The sequence below is a fragment of the Danio rerio genome, chromosome 2 (assembly GCF_049306965.1).
Source record: "Danio rerio strain Tuebingen ecotype United States chromosome 2, GRCz12tu, whole genome shotgun sequence".
Lineage (NCBI taxonomy): Eukaryota > Metazoa > Chordata > Actinopteri > Cypriniformes > Danionidae > Danio > Danio rerio.
The window spans coordinates 10,487,050-10,508,627 of NC_133177.1; the positions used below are offsets into that span (position 1 = coordinate 10,487,050).

Below are 21,578 nucleotides of genomic sequence, written 5' to 3' on the forward strand. Positions count from 1 at the left end.
TAACACTCAGGTGAACAGTCACTTCAGAAAACATGTTTACATGAAGTCATGTTTGCTTTACATTGTTGGATGTTGGAAAAAACAGCAGAAGAACTTTTTTGAATTACAGTATGTTTTTAAAATCTGACATGTTCACTGCTGCAAAAACCTTTAGTTGTATGATTATGTTTGTTAAAATGCAGATTTATCATGAATTCAATAAAATGCTGTGAATGCGAAGCTCACTCAGGTCCCATACATGTGAGTTTCATGCCCAAGGACACGGTCAAAGTTTAAAAACACCCCTGCTTCACAAAAACCAAACTTCAATGTGAACTCCCTCTCAAATTGCACAGTTGCATTTACTTTGGCACTCAAAGAGGTTCACTGGTGTCATTTACATAACAGACATCAGAGTGTCTTTACATTGACCATTTAGTCATGACTGAAGTACAGCACACATATATATATATTCAACAAACAAAGCTTCATTCACTTCATTCTGTACATTCGCTTCAGGAGTACAGGTTCTTGCTGTTCAGCATGCAACTTTGGGCTACAGTTTCTGTTCTTGGGCTCCTGATAACGGGTTCCTGGGCGCAGGGGGTACAGACCACCGTCAACTTGGCTGAATGTGATTCTCCAGAGGCTGAAGCAGCAGCTCTTGCAGCACAAGATTACCTCAACGCTCAGCACACCCATGGTTACAAATACATCCTGAATCGTATTGAGGGCAACAAGGTCATCAGCAGGGTGAGCTCATGATCATAATGAGAATGCCCGTGTGATGGTTGCAGTACACTCTTAAAAAAATATCTGTATTGTTTTTAAAGCTCCACTTTCCAATGTGTGGAAGTCTTTTTTGTGGAAAGTGGAAAACTTTTTGTTAAGAAATTAACATTAGGTGTTAAAAACATCTTTTACTAAAGAAGTTTATTAACACTTTATAATAACTGCACAATATGAAACATTTATTAAGCATTAGCAAATATGTGTTAATATTCACTAAATTAGGTCACAAAACTGCGAGAAATTGCATTAAAATTAATATACATAATTTAGTATTTAGTATTTTGCATTTGCCTATGGGTCAGGAATATCCCCTTTGTAGCTGTATTTTTAAAACCACTTACTAATGTGTGTTAATGCAAAGTTAATGCTCAACAAAAAACAAATGAACTATTTTCTAATGAACCTTCAGAACAAATGATTAAGAGTGTGCAGTTATTGGTGTTGTCAAAAGTAACTTATTTGTATGGAGGTTTCCCTGTGTATTTTCCCAATATTCTGTTTAATTTTTGACAACACAGTTCTAAACATAAAAGTTTCGATAACTAATTTCTAGTAACTTATTTATTTCAGTCTTTGCCATGGATGACAGTGCATTTACATTTATATATAGTATAATTTTATTTAATTATTTAATTTTTCTAGTATTCAGCTTAAAGTAAAATTCAAAGGCTTAATTAGGTTAGTTAGGTTAACTAGGTAAAGTATAATCAGGTTATTGTGGTTATTGCATAACAATGGTTTGTTCTATAGACAATAGAAAAAAAATAAATATATATACAGAACAAACCATTGTTATGCAATGACCACAATAACCTGATTATCCTTTACCTAGTATATATATATTAGTATATATATATTGCTTAAGGCAATAATAAGGCGAATAATACAGTATATATATATATATATATATATATATATATATATATATATATATATATATATATATATATATATATATATATATATATATATACATATATATATATATATATACATATATATATATATATATATATATATATATATATATATATATAWTTTTTTTTTTTTTTTTTTTTTTTTTTATTGTTGTATAATAATCCAAATAATAATGCATAATAATCCAAATTTCTCTTTGTAGCCCAATCATGAAGACACGTATCTTATGGAGTTGGATTTTCTGGAAACTACGTGTCACGTCTTGGATCCAACACCAGTGAGCTTGTGCCCAGTCAGACAACAGCGCAGTACGGTGAGAACTATGTTCATTTTGTAAACATGTCATATATTGTAATTATCTAAAACGTTCTTATCCTTTTCAAGGCAGTTGAGGCAGATTGTGATTTTGCTGTGACTAAAGGCCTGTCAATTGTGGCATTCAAGTGTAAAACTGAGATTGGTAAGAAGAAACAAAACAAAAACCAAACAAAAATGCAATGGCTGTCATCTTATAAAAAGTCAACACATACTTCAAACTCTCTCTCTCTCTCTCTCTCTCTCTTTGTGTGTGTGTGTGTGTGTGTGTGTGTGTGTGTGTGTGTGTGTGTGTGTGTGTGTGTGTGTGTGTGTGTGTGTAGAAACAGACGATGATTGTCTAGGCTGTCCTCACCTCCTGCCTTTAAATGACACAGATGGACTGCAACTCATTGAAGCCTCTTTAGATAGTTTTAATCAAAACAACACACTAAAGACAAAGTTTGCACTCTTTGAAATTGGACGAATGACATCTCAGGTAGGATAATAAATGAAAATAATGTATTGAAATAATAAATAAATCTCATTATTGACGATATTGTGCTGTTGTCTATTTTTGGCAGATTGTCAGTGGAGTGCCTCAGTACTTTGCAGAATATGCCATTATTGGGACAAACTGCTCAAGTTATGTTGATGATTCATGCATCCCTCAGAATCACACTGTTGCTGTAAGAACCTTTAAATACCTTGCAGAGAAAGAACTATTGGCTAATGTGCTATTGTGTAATTACTTATTATGCTAGTTTGCACTTGTTATGGTACAGCACATTGCATTTATGATTTGTGGATGATATTTCCACCGTCAAAGGTGCTGAATAATTATAGTTATTTTGTATATGTAAATACACATGCATGCATATATTTGAAAAAAAAGGTTTTATGAACATCCAGTTGGCAACCACATGTCTAAAAGTGAATTTGTAAAAGTGATGGAAGTGGTATGGATGTTTATAACAGTTACAATACTGTTATAATAGTTTGATTACAAAATACTGTGGCAGGTGGAGTGACTTTAAACCATTTAAACCCATAATTATTCTGGTCCGGTGAGGGCTTCAGGTTGCGTTCTTGTGTTTCTTTCATCATGCACAGATGAGTGATATGAGTGATACCCCTACAAAAGCAGAGAGAGATTCTTTAGCACTTCACATGAAGACATTGCTCAGCATTTCTTCTTCTCTCGTTGCTTATATTTCCTCTAGATATTGTAATGTGTTGTATTGTAATGTGATGACATGAGGTGTGCTGTCATGTTGATAGTGACACTGTAATATACTGTTATATTGAGTGGCCCTTAAAAAGCATCCTCTAAATTGAAGTTCTAAAGTTTGAATTAAATATTTTTTTTCTGTGCATGACACATTGACATTACAGCACAGAACAGCTCTTTCAGAATTATCTTGGACAGAATCAAGGATGTTCTTAAGTGTACATGCAAACATTAAATGTTTTGATTTTATCTAATTTTAACAGTCTTCATAAGGCCCTTCTAAAGTCAATAAAAACTACTCATACTCAATTTACTTCATTATACCTACTTTCTGTGTAGTGCTACTACTTTTTCAGATGGCTTTACTTAAACCAATCTGTATGCCCAGTTTTCATGATCCGGTCAAATCCCACAACTTTTTTATGTGTGTTAAATATCCTGTTTTCTCAGTAATCACCTTAGATTACAGAACAAAAAAAAAAGTTTGAATAAGCCTTCATGTTGAATTCAACATATGTCTAATCTGCATTTGTGTATTTTTAGATCCATGGCCTATGTCTAGCTGAAGGTTCAGCCGGTCTGATTGATGTTGACTGCAAAATCTTCAACCCTGTAAAGAACACTTTGTTATTCCATATAATGTCCACTTACTTAGAAACCTTTTAAAATGGATACAATTATAGTTTTATTTATATCATATCATATATTATTATATTATAGAAACTTGTATCATATACATTATTAATTTATCATCTTATACTTAAATTTTATTTTAGTTAAAATTAAGTTTTAGTTTATTTTTTAAATTTGTTTTACTGTTTTTTTCCTGAAGTGCTTTTGACTGCAGTCTTGACTGCAACATTTATACTTTTTATTTACTATACTATTTATTTATTTATTTATTTGTTCGTTCGTTCGTTCGTTCGTTCGTTCGTTCGTTTATTTATTTATTTATTTATTTATTTATTTGTTTGTTTGTTTGTTTGTTTGTTTGTTTATTTATTTATTTATTTATTTATTTATTTATTCATCTGGACACACTGTAATTATCCGACATTAGAAATTAGGGACCGAGCACCGAAACGGTGCGTAGGCCCTATTGGAATTGCTCTGTTTATTATTATTCTTCTTCTTCTTCTTCTTCTTCTTCTTCCGCGGAATGAATCGCGGTTTTGAGGGGCTAAACATGCCCGAAAACTCACGAAACTTTGCACACGCCTCAGAAGTGGCGAAAATTTACGTTTGTTATGGGCTTCGGAAGTGGGCGTGGCAAAATGACTCGACAGCGCCACCTAGAAAAATTAAACGGACGAGCCCCCGATATACGAATCACGCACATGCACGAAAATTGGCACACACCTCAAACATGCCAAAACATACGAAAAAGTCTCTTGGAGCCATATCTCAAACCCAACAGGAAGTCGGATATTTTTTACTTCCTGCGGCGAAAAAGTGGCGTTTTTGCCATTTCCAGAGGTTGTATTTTAACGAACTCCTCCTAGGGATTTTATCCAATCAACACCAAAATTGGGTTTTGTCATCTAAAGGCCTTGGCGATGTTAAATTGCGAAGCTTTAGAGTTTTCATCGATGGGCGTGTCCGTGGCGGCCTCGCAAACTTTGACGATTCGCCACAAAAGAGGAAGTCATTATAACTCAGGCATGCATTACCCGATCTGCCTCAAAATCCACTCGCTTGATAAGCGTCCTGACCTGAACACGTTTACATGCAGATATCCAGATACAGTTATAGCGCCACCTGCTGGCCACAGGAAATGACATGATTTACGGAGTAACAAACTCCTCCCACAAATTTTATCGTATCAGCACCAAAATTGAGTGGTGTCATCTGAAAGCTGTAGCGATGATATATTGTAGAGATCTAGAGTTTTCACAGAGGGGTGTGTCCGTGGCGGTATGACAAACCTCAACGCTTCGCCATGGAACAGGAAGTCCTTATAACTCAACTACACAATGTCCAATCTGCCTGAAACTTCACATGGTTGATAAACGTCATCTCTTGAACACATCCACATAACAATATTGAAGTGGGCGTGGCAAAATGACTCGACAGCGCCACCTAGAAAAATTAAACGGACGAGCCCCTGATCTACAAATCACGCACATGCACAAAAATTGGCACACACCTCAAACATGGCAAAACATACGAAAAAGTCTCTTGGAGCCATATCTCAAACCCAACAGGAAGTCGGATATTTTTAACTTCCTATGGCGAAAAAGTGGCGCTTTTGCCATTTTCAGGTGTTGTATTTTAACGAACTCCTCCTAGGGATTTTATCTGATAAACACCAAAATTGGGTTTTGTCATCTTAAAGCCTTGGTGATGTTAAATTGCGAAGCTTTAGAGTTTTCATCGATGGGCGTGTCCGTGGCGGCCTCGCAAACTTTGATGATTCGCCACAAAAGAGGAAGTCTTTATAACTCAGGGATGCATTATTCGATCTGCCTCAAAATTCACACATTTAATAACAGTCCCGACCTGAACAGGTTTACGTGCCGATATCCAGTTACAGTTATAGCGCCACCTGCTGGCCACAGGAAATGACATGTTTGACACTGTAACAAACTCCTTCCACAAACTTTCCCGTATCAGCACCAAAATAGAGTGGTGTCATCTGAAAGCTCTAGCGATGATATATTGTGAAGATCTAGAGTTTTTGCAGAGGGGCGTGTCTGTGGTGGCATGACAAACCTCAATGCTTCGCCATGGAACAGGAATTTCTTATAACTAAACAACACAATGTCTGATCTACCTGAAACTTCACATGATTGATAAAAGTCTTCTCCTGAACACATCCACATAACAATATTGAGTTAGTCATAGCGCCACCTGCTGGCAGAAGGTAGTTTGGCTTGTAACTCGGCCACACAATGTCAGATCTGCCTAAAATGTCACATGGTTGATGAAAGTCCTCTCCTGAACACATCTACATAATAATATTGAGTCTTTCATAGCGCCACCTGCTGGCAGAATGTAGTTTGTCTTTAAACACAATCTCCACACAATCTCTGATCTGCCTGAAACTTCACATGGTTTATAAAAGTCCGCTCCTGAACACATCCACATAACAATATTGAGTCAGTCATAACGCCACCTGCTGGCAGAAGGTAGTTTGGCTTATAACTCAGCCACACAATGTCCCATGTGCCTGAAACTTCACATGGTTGATAAGATTCCTCTCCAGAAGACATCTACATGCCAATCTTAAGTCACAGTTATAGCGCCACCTGCTGACAGGAGGAAGTTTGGCATAAATCTGTGATTTTCTTAGATTTTTTTATATATTGGCTTAAATTAATATTGTTCGCTGTTCTCTGTCATCGTAAGGTCACCGGGCGGCGGTGAGCCCGGGTGCGAGGTCCCTATCATCGCTGCTTGCAGCTTTAATTATTATTAAGATCTTTAAATATGTTAAAATATAATTCTACACAAATAAAAAAACAACAATAAAAATAGTAATCCCTAATGAAGTTGCAAAATAAATAAATAAAACAAATTTGTAAACATTTCCTCCATCTGTCAATGACAATAAGGTAAGTCCCATCCCAAAGCCAAAGTGAGTATGATATATCTAGCTCAGCTAGCCATTAAACTGAAGCATAGATTTGAGTAACTTACACGTCAGTGATGTACTTGTATTTATAACAATTCACAAGCAGATGTCTTTGCTAAAAACTCTGAAAACACTGTATTATGCATGCCGGGCCAGGCATGATCACTTTGTAAATATGTCTTGTATGCACAGACAAGCCTGTAATCCTCCATTGTTGATAGTCAAGTACTCATACACAGTGTGATATTTCCATCTAAAATATGTTGGCAGATGTAAAAACTATTTACAAGTATTTAATTAGTTACTGAATATTTTTACCCCCAAAAAACAAAGTGGCAGATGTAACAATTATTTACATGTATTTATCTAGTTTCTAAGACTTTTGACTTTCAGTTTCATTGTTAAAATTATTGTTGTGTGAATGTATGCTTAATGACACAATTTTAAAATATTTGTATTTATTTATTTTTATTCATGACAGACCCAAACTGTGCACACAGAAAGCAACAATGCCACAATGCGAGTCCAGCAACTACTGCACGCCCACACTTTTGGACCTCAGCACAACCCCACCGTTCATGGCCTCAGACATCACAAGCTGACAGCACTCCATGACCCTGCACAAAGTGGTTTGATCTCTGCAGAATCCACTGAATCAGCAGAGGTAGTAGCTGTGCTGCCACAGGAAGCCCATGTTGTAAAGCGTGAGGTCGCTGCCCCAGAAAAGCCAGCTGTAGATGCAAAAGTAGAAAAAACACCCATTCTTGTAGACCCGATTGCTCTCAGCTGTCCAGGAAAAAAGAAACATTTCTAATTTGGTCTAATATCATGAAACCACAAACATAGATGTATAGGCCTGAATATAGTTGACCGATGAGTTCCGAGATCAGCTATCAAACTCATGACCATAGCTGGTAAGCAGTAAGTGTTTTATGACAAAGTAGCTACATGTATAAACAACACTGGCCGGCCATATTTAGGAAGCAGTTATGGCTTTGCCTATTGTATTCCATGGTGCTGTAATAAAATGCTTACCTTGATCATTTTGTTTATCTGTGCATTTATTTTTAGGCTATTGTTTCACATGATTTCACACGATGTTTCACAAGTCTTGAAGTCAGTTTTTTTTTAACTGAGATCACTTAAAATTAGGGCTATTCCATTCCAAATGTTTTCAGATTCCTATGTCTGAAATAATGGACTTGATCCTGAGTATTGGTTTCTCACAGTTTTACAATCCTATGGTACAAGTAGTGTGGCTGCTGCACTAACATCTAACACAACTGTCAAGCAGAAACAGCTACAGCAGGGAAAATAAGTATTGAACACATCATCATTTTTCTCATAAAATATATTTACAAAGGTGCTGTTGACTTGCAATTTTCCCCCGATGTTGGTAACAACCAAAGAAATCCACATATGCAAAGACAGCAAATGAATTAGTTCACAAATTAAGTAATGCATAATAAAATGAATTGAAGCAGGGAAGAAGTATCGAACACATGAAGAATAATGATAATTTTTTTTTTGTTGAACTGTCAATCAGATGTAATGTAATGTGTGTTTATATAGCGCATTTAGAGTATAGGGCCATACACCCAAAGCGCAATCATGAGGGGGGTCCAGCTATAGGTGGAGTGGAGAAACAGTGATAGAGTGGATGGGCATGATTGTGAGGCCATGATGGTTAAGGGCCGATGGAGGGAATTTGGCCAGGACTCTGGTGTTATATCCCTACTCTTTACAAGAAGTGTCATGGGATTTTTGATGACCACAAAAGTCAGGACCTCAGATGTTTAGATGTATTTTATTGTTATATAATAATGGCAAGTTTTTCAGGAATATTCAAACCACACACGCACGCACGCACGCGCGCACACACACACACACACACACACACACACACACACACACACACACACATATATATATTTCTAAACATAATAATTTTAATAACTCATCTCTAAAAACTGATTTATTTTATTTTTGTCATGATGACAGTAAATAATTCATTCATTCATTTTTTTGTCGGCTTAGTCCCTTTATTAATCCGGGGTCGCCACAGCGGAATGAACCACCAACTTATCCAGCAAGTTTTTACACAGTGGATGTCCTTCCAGCCGAAACATTCACACACACATTCACACACACACACACAACACACTCATACACTACAGACACTTTAGCCTACCCAATTCACCTGTACCCCATGTCTTTGGACTGTGGGGGAAACCGGAGCACCCGGAGGAAACCCACACAAACACAGGGTGAACATGCAAACTCCACACAGAAACGCCTACTGAGCCATGGTTCGAACCAGCGACCTTCTTGCTGTGAGGCGACAGCACTACCTACTGCGCCACTGCCACAGTAAATAATATTTGACTAGATATTTTTCAAGACACTTCTATACAGCTAAAAGTGACATATAAATGCGTAACTAGGTTAATTAGGTTAACTAGGCAGGTTAGGGTAATTAGGCAAGTCATTGTGTAATGATGGTTTCTTCTGTAGACTATCGAAAAAAATATATAGCTTAAGGGGGCAGATCATTTGTATCTTATAATGGCTTTTAAATTACAAAAAATACAAACTGCTTTTGTTCTAGCTGAAATAAATCAAATAAGACTTTCTCCAGAAGAACAAATTATATCAGACATACTGTGAAAAATGCACTTGCTCTATTACAGTTTTTCCCAATTGTTCACACACACTTTCTGAAAGCATGAGTCATATTGTCAGAACTCTACACACAAATCACAGAACACACACACACATTGGGCAAAACTCTTCAATTCTTCTGCAAAATGAAACTCTATGTTCAAAACAATGTGATTTTTTCTCAAAAATGGTATTTTGTTTTTTAAATGACATGAACAAGCCATCACATGAATAAGAACCAGTTGATCACTGATCTGCTTAATGTAAAACACTATGACTACTTCTTCTCCTTTCATAATGACGTACTGTCAGCCTTTTTTGTCCAGTGTTACACTTACTACAGACAGTAGATAGGGGTACATATGTGCATTGTAAAATATTTCAGAATATTGTTTTATACAAAACACACAAATACCAAATATATTTTACACTATTTTTCCCACAAAAACAGTTTACAAAAATCTTCATGCCAACAAACACAAAGTTGCACAAAAAGTCGTCTACATATACCATCAACAGAAGTATTTACTGAATACAGTTCCAGTAAAAAAAACAAAAACAGCTATACTGCATCCTCTTTTCTGTTTTGGTCTGGCTAAGCAGTGGGGGAAATGTCTCCTTGCATGGCAAATCCTGCCAGGAAAAGCATCAACTGCTATAGTTTGGAGAAGGGGTATACGTGTGTGTGTGGATTTCGGGTCATACACTTTCCATCCCCAGTCAGAAAAAAAAAACCTCATTAGGACTGAAGAATATGGAGGGAGAACAACTATAAAACCTGGGTGGACAGAGAAGCAGTTAGAGAACCAGATGAGCTCTGATTTCTAAATTGCAATTATGTGTGACAGGTGTTTGCTCATGTGATGAGTTAGTATGCAAAGTAGGGCAACTGACTTTACAGTTTTGAATGACAGTGTGTTCTTAGTGAAAACAAGAGATTTCCTGCTTGAAAATTGAGCCAAATGCAGAGAATTGTGTGTAGTGCTTTGAAAAAAAAAGTGTGTTTTAAACCTGAAATTTGAGTATAAAGCAGGGATTGTGCTTGTAGTTAAGCAGAATTGGTCTAGGGGTTGCATGTTATAGACATTCTGTCTGAAGAACAAGTAATTGTGTGTAAACAATTGGGAAAACTGTAACTACAATTTCAATGACTGTATACTAACAAAATGCGGTCTTATGCTTCCATCTAGTGGCTAAAATTAGTGTTGCATTTTAATATCCCATGTAATTGCTTATAGACACTCTGTGAGCATAAATGCATTCATCTGCATTCATTTAAAGAGAAAACTTCAGCACTGATATTAGTGAGTTTGAGCAAAAAAAAAATAAAAATAAAAAAACACAAATAAAAATAACGGTGAATGTTTAGTAAACGATATGAGTGACAGCAGTGGGTTGTGTGCCAAAGCGTTCAGAATGAGCATACCTATCATCCACAGGTAACAAATCTGGCCCAAATTTGGCATAAGACAAGACAAGACATGGGTCAGATGTCAGATGTAGTATTTGGCCCAGATGTTCAAAATTGATCTGTGGGCCACAGTTTGACCTATCTTGACCCACATTTAAAATGCATTAAAATATTTTTTCAAGTAAAGAAATGTTTCAGTACACAGTCGTTTCCATTTTCCTGTTTGCATCTTTTAATGCCTTCATTTTAATTCAGGAAACAATCAAGATTTAATTGATTTAAATATAATCGTTCCTGTTTGTTGCATCTGAATTTTACTTCTATATTTTTTTATAACCAAATTATTATTTTACAAATTATATTATTATTAACGAAATGCTATATAGAGACGGGAGTGTTTTAAATGTCAAAGTCAATTGTTTTTATTCTGATTGTCTCATTTCATGCACAAGCACACCTCCAACTGTTCTGATTTAAAAGTGAAAATTAATAAATTATTAAACACAAAACAAAAAATGAAATAATGAGTCAAAAAACTGAAGCGCTGTTTAGGATTTAAATCAAACTTCGCTTATCAACGCATACAGTACATAAAACACGTACATGCGTAATACGTAGACTATGGGCACTTTTATGTATATAATAATATAATATATATATATAATATATATATAATATATATATATTTATATATAGTTGAAGACAGAATTATTAGCCCCCCTGAATTATTAGCGCCCCTGTTTATTTTTTCCCCAATTTCTGTTTAACGGAGGAAAGATTGTTTCAGAATATTTCTAGGCATAATAGTTTTAAAAACTTATTTCTAATAACTGATTTATTTTCTCTTTGTCATGATGACAGTAAATAATATTTTACTAGATATTTTTCAAGACACTTTCTATACAGCTTAAAGTGACATTTAAAGGCTTCACGAGGTTAATAAGGTGAACTAGGCAGGTTAGAGTAATTAGGCAAGTTATTGTATAATGATAGTTTGTTCTGAAGATTATTGAAAAAAAAATAGCTTAAAGTGGCTAATAATTTTGTCCTAAAAATGGGTTTTAAAAAATTAAAAAACTGCTTTTATTCTAGCCGAAATAAAACAAATAAGACTTTCTCCAGAAGAAAAAATAGGCTATTATCAGACATACTGTAAAAATGTCTTTGCTCTGTTAAAAATCATTTGGGAAATATTTAAAAGAGAAAAAAAAAAATCAAAAGGGGGCTAATAATTCTGACTTCAACCGTATATATGAGCAATATCACATTCGTAGCTCGTATATGCACGAATTCGATATGGCTGTATATCGGCACTGGTGGGAGTGCCGATATACAGCCATATCGCACTGCTACGAGTGTAATATTGCGTTTATACAACACTTTGACGGCATAATTGTGTATATAAAAACAAAATCAAACATGGAGAGTCTCAAAAACCCTTTTGTATGTGGAACTACTTTCTTCCACATTGGATTCAAATCATAAGCTGACAGGTAAACAGTTGAGCGTGCATCTTTTAAACTTTAGATCTGTAGTGTCTGCTTTTTGCTGGCTGTATGTGGGTGGAGTAATACACAAAGGGTAAAGAGGCTGTAGGAGTTCTGATATTGCAGCACGGCTATCAGCCAATCAGATTTGAGAACCAGACAGAACAGTTGTATAAATGAGCAATATCACACTCATAGCAGTGCGATATGGCTGTATATCGGCACTGGTGGGAGGCATGCGTTAGTGCTTCCACCAGTGCCGATATACAGCCATATCGCACTGCTACGAGTGTGATATTGCGTTTATACGACAGTATGAAGGCATAATTGTGTATATAAAAACAAAATCAAATACGGAAAGTATCAAAAACACTTCTGTATGAGGAACTACTTTCTTCCGCGTTGGATTCAAATCATAAGCTGACAGTTAAACAGCTGAGCAAGCATTAGATCTGTAGAGTCTGCTTTTTGCTGGATGTATGTGGGCGGAGTAATACACAAAGAGTAAAGAGGCTGTACGGGTGCTGATATTACTTAAATATATCACTGCTATCAGCCAATCAGATTCGAGAACCAAACAGAACTGTTGTATATATATATATATATATATATATATATATATATATATATATATATATATATATATATATATATATATATATATATATATATATATATATATATATATATATTCATTTTTGAGTTATAAAGATTAAAGCAGAAACATCTGTCCATATTTTCTGTAAAAAAATATATGTTTTGAAAGTATAGTCGCATCCTGAGAGTGAAATCGCGCTGATGATATCAGAGAGGATGGCTATGCGTACAGCGCCGCAGTGGTGGTGGTAAGTCTGTCTGTGCGGAGGGATATAGCACGGGACTACACCCAGGCGCTGTCTCTCAGTTCGTCGGCTTTCTTTCCTGCCCGAGCTGAGATTTCATACAAGCAAACGAGCCGGACACCGGAGGAGACGCCAAAATCCTTCGTCCACACGACCTTTGCTAGACCTTTAGCACTTGTAGCGCTAAATCCACTCCAGTCGGTGTAATACGTCCTATCATTTCAAATAAAAAAAATGTCTTGGCAAAGCTACGTGGATAACCTGATGGCTGATGGCAGCTGCCAGGATGCCGCCATTGTTGGATACACTGACGCCAAATATGTCTGGGCATCGTCAGAGGGTGGTACGTTTAGCGGTATAACGGTAAGATTTTAGTAGATTAATAGTAACTGCACCATTGACATTTGTCTTTTATTCAATTCGTGGTGCATTTGCGTGCTAGGGTGAGAGGATGGCTAGCAAGCTAGTCAGCTTTAGCACGCGTGCACGGGGAGCCGGTCTCGTGTCTAGTCCGAGCTAGCCTTTTTAGCTTCATATTACAATAAAAATAAGCTTTGTTGAGGAGTTTTTATTGGCGAAAATGCAAAGGTGAAATCCAATCTCGTTTATTTTTCTCGTTGAAATGTAGGATTTCAGGTAAAGTGAAGTGTTTCTGCTGAATGGATTAAGGCCCAGATGGAAAGCACAGGGCTGTGGCCACGGCCTCTAGAATTAATTTCCCATGTCACAATGAAGCGCGTTAAGCATATCAAAAGAACGCAGACAAAGTACAAACATTGTACAGCCGAACGCATCCAGCAAGTTATCTTTTACATTTTTAAATTAATCGGCTTGATTAAACCTATTTCATTTAGCGTTATTCGGCAATATTCAATTGCTCAGTGTCTCAGTTGTATACATTGTATTCTATTATCAAGTGCATGACAATGTTGTTAGCAGTTCGGGTTTTCAAAGATTTCACGTTGTCTGATCATTGAAAAAACTGTAGCCTTAGGCCATGAAAAGGAGCAAGTTTAGACAGTAGCGCCTGTACTTGGAAGTTATTTTCCTAGAGGAACACAAAGATGGCGCCCTGTTGCCTATGAATACTCGCATGTCATGTCGAGCTTTTCTCTCATAATAAGTATCATGGTTTTATAAATGTGGTTCGACCTTAATTAAACATTTATTTAGGGATGTTCATAAGACTGAGTGAGATTAGCATCTCCCATGCCATGCTGCAGTTCAAATAATGCAGTTAGTTATTCTCTGAGGATGGTCTGTATTGTATTTACAGCATATTATGTTGTACAGTTTCAACCTGCTTGATGGTAAAAAAAAATTCACAAGTCTTTTCTTTTTTTCAGCCTGATGAAATTGATGTCATTGTTGGTAAAGACAGAGAGGGCTTTTTCACCAGTGGACTGACTCTAGGCAAGAAGAAGTGCTCTGTGATCAGAGACAGCCTTCAGGTGGAGGGAGACTGGACAATGGACATCAGGACAAAGAGCCATAATGGAGAGCCGACATACAATGTTTCCATAGGCAGAGCTGGCAAAGGTAAACTTTGCATGTAATATGTTTAATTGGCTCATAAAAAAATGTTAGGATCACCCCTTAAAAGCAGTTTTGCTATTGGGAGCCCAGGGCAAAGATGCTATATCTAGTATTTTTAATTGTTAAATATCCCAAATAGAATATATATATGTATATATATATATATATATATATCTATGTATATATGTACTTCACTTCAAAATTTGCCAGCTCATACAGTCTGCCTTTGTGGTCCTCTTGAGGAATGTTAAAAAAAAGAAAAAAATTAAGCTATACAGTAGAATCCTCTGCCCCCTCTTTAAAAACACATAGCCGAATCTCACTGTTGTGCATGTTCAAACTTTTCTTGATCTAACAGTTTTCTTTAGCACTGTGTGTGACTTTTTCTATTTCTCCCATTTACCCTTTTCACTGTTTAATGAGATCATTTCTGGGCTACAAGTCACTTGGTTATGTGGTAAACAGCCCACCACACACTATTATCTCTGCTTTTTTTTTATACATAGTTAATTTTTTTTATCAATAGTCAGAGTGCAAGCTGAATCAAATATTAGACACTGATTATTTGCATAAACAGCTGTAATAAGTTTTAATAATTAATTACCAAAATTGGATTTCTAGTTTTATGCACTGAAATAAATTTACAAATATGAATTCCCAAAAAGTCATAAATTGATATACTGTCAAAGCGCCAGGGAAAAATAAGAGGATAGAAGGGTTTTTAGAGGAGGGGGGGGGTGTGGCAGCATTGAATTCTCCTTCCTATTTTTCCCTTTTCTGTACGCTAAAATATCACTATACAGCTCAAGCAACAAGTTTCACTTCTCTGTGTCAAATACTCTTAAATCACCTTTCTCTGCTTGGTTGCTTTTAATAGTAAAATCTTTGCATGTGCATGCACACTAATAATTGCAATTGAAAAGCTCTTTCTCCTCTGTTTCATGATTGTTCCCTTTTTTTCCTAACCACCACACTTCTCAACTTTCCCCTTTTCTATTTCTCTTTCAGTCTTGGTTCTTGTAATGGGCAAAGAAGGGGTCCATGGAGGCGGACTGAATAAGAAGGCATACTCAATGGCAAAATACTTGAGGGATTCGGGGTTCTAATGTAATTAAGCTTGTTTAGTTTCACTTGAGGGACAGAAAGAAGAAAGAAGTTTGCTGTTAAGCTTTCTCCTTCAAGCAGTTAATGTCTTGAAAAAAATTAATAGCAATCAATGGAAGAATGATGATAATTTCTTATGTCCCCGTGTCATCGGGGGGGAAAGACTTTTTTTTTTTTTTTCAGTTTTGTTCATTTGTCGTTTTTTTTTCTTTCCTTATGTACTCCAGTGTTGGTTTTAGTGATGGGAAAGGAAGGTACCCATGGAGGATCGCTCAACAAGCAAGCATATAGCATGGCTGATTACCTGAGGAAAGTTGGATACTAAAGCATCCCCTTCTCATCCACACAGCAGCTCACTTTAAAACACTACAACACACTACAAACCCAGTCATCTTCCCCTAGCCTCTTCCTTGCCCCCTTTAGTCAACATGACAACACTACCAGAAACAGTTAGTAGATTTATTGTTGTCTCTATCAGAGTCTGTTAATTTCTTGAAGGCTTTTTTTTTTTTTGTTGTTGTTGTTGTATGCTCATTGTTCTCTAATTTTCTGAGTTTTGACATGTTTTTTGTGCCACAGTAAATCAAGCATGTTGGTTTTATGAAGGTTCATGACAAACACTAATGTACATACAATAGGTGTAAAATGAAGAATTAAAAAAAACTTGGACGACCCAGAATTTGTGTAGGTTCACAAGTCCATGAAGTGACTATATTGTCCAATTTTTTTTCCTTAGGCACTGCTAATGATCCAGCTTAAGATAGATTGATGCCTCTCAAGTGCTTTGAGTCCTTGCTGAGCTCTTATGGTCTTCCTTGTATACAGCATGTCCAGGATGGAAAAAGTGCATGCATATCTTTTAGGTCAATATCATCATTTCCAGTAACATTACCACCTTGTCTCAGCTTTGAAAATGAAGTTAGCCAATCAAATAACACTTTCTTATTGTTTTTACTCTGTTCTTGGTTTGACCCTGAGCTAATTTGATAAGCACCTTCAGCCCCTAACCCTGTGAACTGCTTTGCCCTTGCCCCAGCTACTTACACACTACCTTTTAAATTTGAACACCTTCCATAAAATGCTTTTGCTGTTGTATTTGGATGTGGTCTTGTAAGTCATTGGTCTAATGTTGGAATATTTTGAGTATGGTGGCAGATCAGCATTTACAAGGTTTGGGTTGAGTTGTTTCCCAAGAGCCTTCGCATCCCGGACTCTTTATGGACATTCCATCGCTAACAACAGCTCAGGCACTTAATAATTGTTGTTTGCCAGTTTCTTTTGTTTGTTTGTTTCTCTCAAGAAGTGTTGCCATCCCAATGTTCAGTCCATTTCACTTTGGGTTCTCCAATAGGACCAATGTTTTTTTTTTTTTTTGTTTTTTGCATCCAAAGGGATTAACAGAATTGCTCCAAACTGTTGTTGTAAAGGAGGATGACTGCTAGTTTCATCTGTTTTTGACTTTATAAAACAATTTTCAACACCTATACAAATACACAATGTAATCCTAAGCTCATTTCTATTAAACACTATTGCTAAGTTCACTGACTTTAAAAAAAAAGTATATAATAACTACCTGAACATTATTCATGAATGTCTTGAATCGATGAAATGGCAGTCTTATTGTTAATATCATCACAAATTTCTTAAACCCTTTTTACTTTTAATCTGTTATTTTCAAAAAAGAAATAATTTGGAAGTCATTGCCTTGTAAACTAAATTGCGATGTATCAAACTGTCCTAGCACGGTACAAATGCTTCATTAAATAGACAAAAAAATTAAATCGTGTACACTAACTTTTTGGGATTTGGTGGTATTAGTTGGAAAAGACCACTAGTCTAAGTCAGTTGTATTGTGGAAACTTGTTAAATAAAGCTGTGTATCCTGTGCCATAATGTAGATCTGATCTGTTGCTACTGTGAGATGGGTTTTAATCGCTGCCGTGTAAGGAGTCAAACCTTCAGTGGCTTCTCTGAGGTTATAAAGTCATACTCCAGGGCTTTTGGAAAATGTACAGATTAAAGAAACATTAATTCATGTCTGGTTTTCTCAGTTTTTAAATTTGCCCAACTGATATTCAGCTCCATTTGCGTGGAATGAGAAATAATGTCATGGTTAAACCCCCTTGTTTACAGACAGATCAAATAAACTTATTCCAATCAGAAAATTGGTTTTCTTCAGTTGTTTGACCGTGTGTGTGTGTGTGTACAAATATATAAGTATATGCTTGTATGTATATGCATCTATGTGTGTGTGTATGTATATATTTTTAAACTCATTTCTAAGCAATAGTGTGTATATATGTTTGTATATGTATGTATGTATGTATATATATATATATATATATATATATATGTATGCATGTGTGTGTGTGTGTGTGTGTATGTATGTATGTATGAAGAGTTCAGAGATCCGTTTGAAATTTCCATTGAAAATTTGCATTTTCCTCAGAATTTTATTTTAAAGACCTAAGTAGTCTGCCATAATCTTGAAATTACTGACCCTGCACACAGGAACCTGGTACAAATGCTCATCTTCAAGGAAAATTTCAAATGGCTTTTGGAGGTTTTTGCATCTGATCTCTGTCTCTCTCTATAAATGTGTGTGTGTGTGTGTCTATAAATAGGTCAGAATTATTAGCCCTGTTAAATTTTTCCCCAATTTCTGTGTAATGGAGAGATTTTTTGAACACATTTATACACACACACACATATATATATATATATATATATATATATATACATATATATATATATATGTGTGTGTGTGTGTGTGCATACAGTTGAAGTCAGAATTATTAGCCACCTCATCCTGGCAAAGATAAAACAAATCAGTTATTAGAAGTGAGTTATTAAAACTATTATATTTAGAAATTGGTGGTGCAGTAGGTGATGCTGTCGCCTCACAGCAAGAAGTTTGCTTATTCGATCCTCAGCTCGATTGGCGTTTTGTGTGTGGAGTTTGCATGTTCTCCCTGCGTTCGCATGGGTTTCCTCCGGGTGCTCCGGTTTCCCCCACAGTCCAAAGACTTGCCGTATAGGTGAATTGGGTAGGCTAAAATGTTCGTAGTGTATGAGTGTGTGTAAATGTGTGTGTGGATGTTTTCCAGAGATGGGTTGCGGCTGGAAGGGCATCCGCTGTGTAAAAATGTGCTGGATAAGTTGGCGGTTCATTCCGCTGTGGCGACCCCGGATTTATAAAGGGACTAAGCTGACAATTAAATTAATGAATGTTTGGAAATGTGTTGCAAAAAAATCTACTCTCCGATAAACAGAAAACGGGGAAAAAAAAAAAAATAATTCAGCTAATAACTCATGGGGCTAATATCTCTGACTTCAACTATATATATATATATATATATATATATATATATATATATATATATATATATATATATATGTATATATATATATATATATATATATATATAATGGGCAAAATGCGGGTAGGTTTCAGCTGTGGTGGGTTAGACATACACCACCACTAGCCGCTTTGGCTGGTTGAAAGTGATTTTTAAATTGTTGTTTTCTTAAAAAGCAGGGTTTGACAACAAGGATGGACCAATATGGGTGCAATTGCAAACGAGAATTGTACTAAATAAATAAAGAGTGCTCAGGTCCCTCTGTGTTGGTTTAGTGTTTTCACGTTTATGGAAAATAATAGGTTATTTTCATTCCCTTTAAAGTTCAAAATGATTGAACATAAACAAAGGAGGCTGAGAAACATGTTAGAATAACATTTCAGACACCACTTAGAAATCTTCAAATATTCAATGGGCAATTACTGCTACTAAAAGAATGGCGTAAATGTATAAGTGAAAGCAATTGGGAACAATAAAAACTTAAAATGGTAGTCCAAAATACCAAGTTTTTTATTAAAAGGACTTTGTTTGGCGCAGTACCAAACAGCAGATAATATTGACCAAATATCTACAGTACAACCAGAAAATTATTCACTTTTTCCACATTTTTTGTTACAGCCTTTTTCCAAAATGGATTACATTCATTTATTTTCTTAAAATTCTTCACACAATAGTGCAAAAAAAGATGTCTTGAATTTGTTGTAAATTTATTAAAAATAAAAAACCTGAAAAATCACATGTACATAAGTATTCACAGCCTTTGCCGTGAAGCTGACCGGCCATCTAAGCTGAGTGATCAGGGAGAAAGGCCTTAGTCAGGGAGGTGATCAATAACCCGATGCTCACTCTGTCTGAGCTCCAGTGTTGTTCTGTGGAGAGAGCAGAACCTTGCAGAAGGACAATCATCTGTGCAGCAATCCACCAATCAGGCCTGTATAGTAGACTGTCCAGACAGAAGCCACTCCACATCTGGAATTTGCAAAAAGGCATCTGAAGGACTCTCAGACCATAAGAAAAAAGATTCTTTAATCTGATGTGACTAAAATAAACACTTTGGAGTTTGGAGTGAATGCCAGTCGTTACGTTAGGAGAAAACCAGGCACTGCTCATCACCAAGCTAATACCATCCCTACAGTGAAGCATGGTGGTGGCAGCATCATGCTGTGGGCGTTTTACAGCAGCAGGAACAGAGATTAGTCAGGATCAAGGCCGCTGCTGGCCAAAAGGGTGCCCTGTGTGAAATGTTACTGTGGTGCCCCCCCAAAGGAACAAAATCACACAAACATATACGTTTAAACATGTATTTATATGCATATAAACACTCAAAATTATACTTAAACATTTAAATATTTACATTAGAAAATAATAGTTTACATTAAAATAACACTGAAATGTCTTCTGCAGAAGCATTCCCATTTTCAAACATTTACAAAAGGTAAGGAATAAAGCCCTCTCTGTCCCTGTAGAGATGGACTGTCCTCAGGGCTGCATCATGCATTCTGTAACTGCAGCTGCTGGTGTCTCTGGAGCTGGTCATACCACCTCATCTTCTTTTGTGACAAATTTCAGCATTAAACCAGCACATACAATACAGAAGAAATTAACATTTAAAGAAAAACTCACGACAAACTATTAAAACAATGGGCTAGTCAAGCACTCTTCATAATGTGTCTAAACTACAACCAAAATGTAGATTTAACTTGCACTGTAATCTATGGTGACAAACACTGATCCTTGCTTTCAGTATAAATCAAGGACTTTTGTGGTTTAAGAACTGATGAGTGTATTTTTGAACAACAAACTTTGTTAGCATTCAGAAAGAAAATTATCATTAATGAATTCATGCAATAAAAATGATTTATGGCCTGCGGCTTACAGTAATTTGACCCACTGTATATTATTGATCTTTCAGAAATCACAGAATATTAGTCAGTTTTGTTATTTCATATAGTAATGTACAAAAATGAAAAACTGGGCTATTAAAAACACACCAATCCACTGATATAAAGACTAGGGAGATTTTACTGTCATTGCTGTGATACAAGCAATAACAACAGCAGCAATAATAAATGTATAGAAATAGACAGAACAATAAACAATGATAACTGCGGACACTTATATAATACATAGTTATATAACATAATAACTATAATAATAAATACAGTGAAATAATCGTGCAGTGCATGTGTATGTAGCTGCACTGTTAGCCCTTACCACGTTTTTGTTTACAGTAGAATACTGGCAACACTGTTGCCAGCTACTCACTGTAATGGTTTGGTTACAGTGACTAACTGTAAACAGTGTTGCCAGTTAATTACTGCAACTGAACCATTACAGTGAGTAGCTGGCAACAGTCTTGTCAGATAATTACTGTAATAGAGCAGTAGTGG

The 21,578-nt window shown here is 35.9% G+C and overlaps 2 protein-coding genes across 3 annotated transcripts; both read left to right on the top strand.

The window, feature by feature from the left end:
• The first annotated feature begins 319 nt into the window (after positions 1-319).
• Positions 320-7,828, top strand: ahsg2 (alpha-2-HS-glycoprotein 2). Its single transcript, NM_001100029.1, has 7 exons — positions 320-732; positions 1,892-2,002; positions 2,074-2,149; positions 2,328-2,482; positions 2,568-2,672; positions 3,758-3,826; positions 7,270-7,828. The coding sequence occupies exons 1-7, from the start codon at positions 421-423 to the stop codon at positions 7,600-7,602; spliced, it is 1,161 nt and encodes a 386-aa protein (NP_001093499.1). The 5' UTR covers positions 320-420; the 3' UTR covers positions 7,603-7,828.
• A 5,429-nt stretch (positions 7,829-13,257) lies between these two features.
• Positions 13,258-17,994, top strand: pfn2a (profilin 2a). Of its 2 annotated transcripts, none has more exons than XM_005171152.3 (3): positions 13,258-13,552; positions 14,536-14,728; positions 16,057-17,994. In XM_005171152.3, the coding sequence occupies exons 1-3, from the start codon at positions 13,424-13,426 to the stop codon at positions 16,152-16,154; spliced, it is 420 nt and encodes a 139-aa protein (XP_005171209.1). In that variant the 5' UTR covers positions 13,258-13,423; the 3' UTR covers positions 16,155-17,994.
• Positions 17,995-21,578: the final 3,584 nt, after the last annotated feature.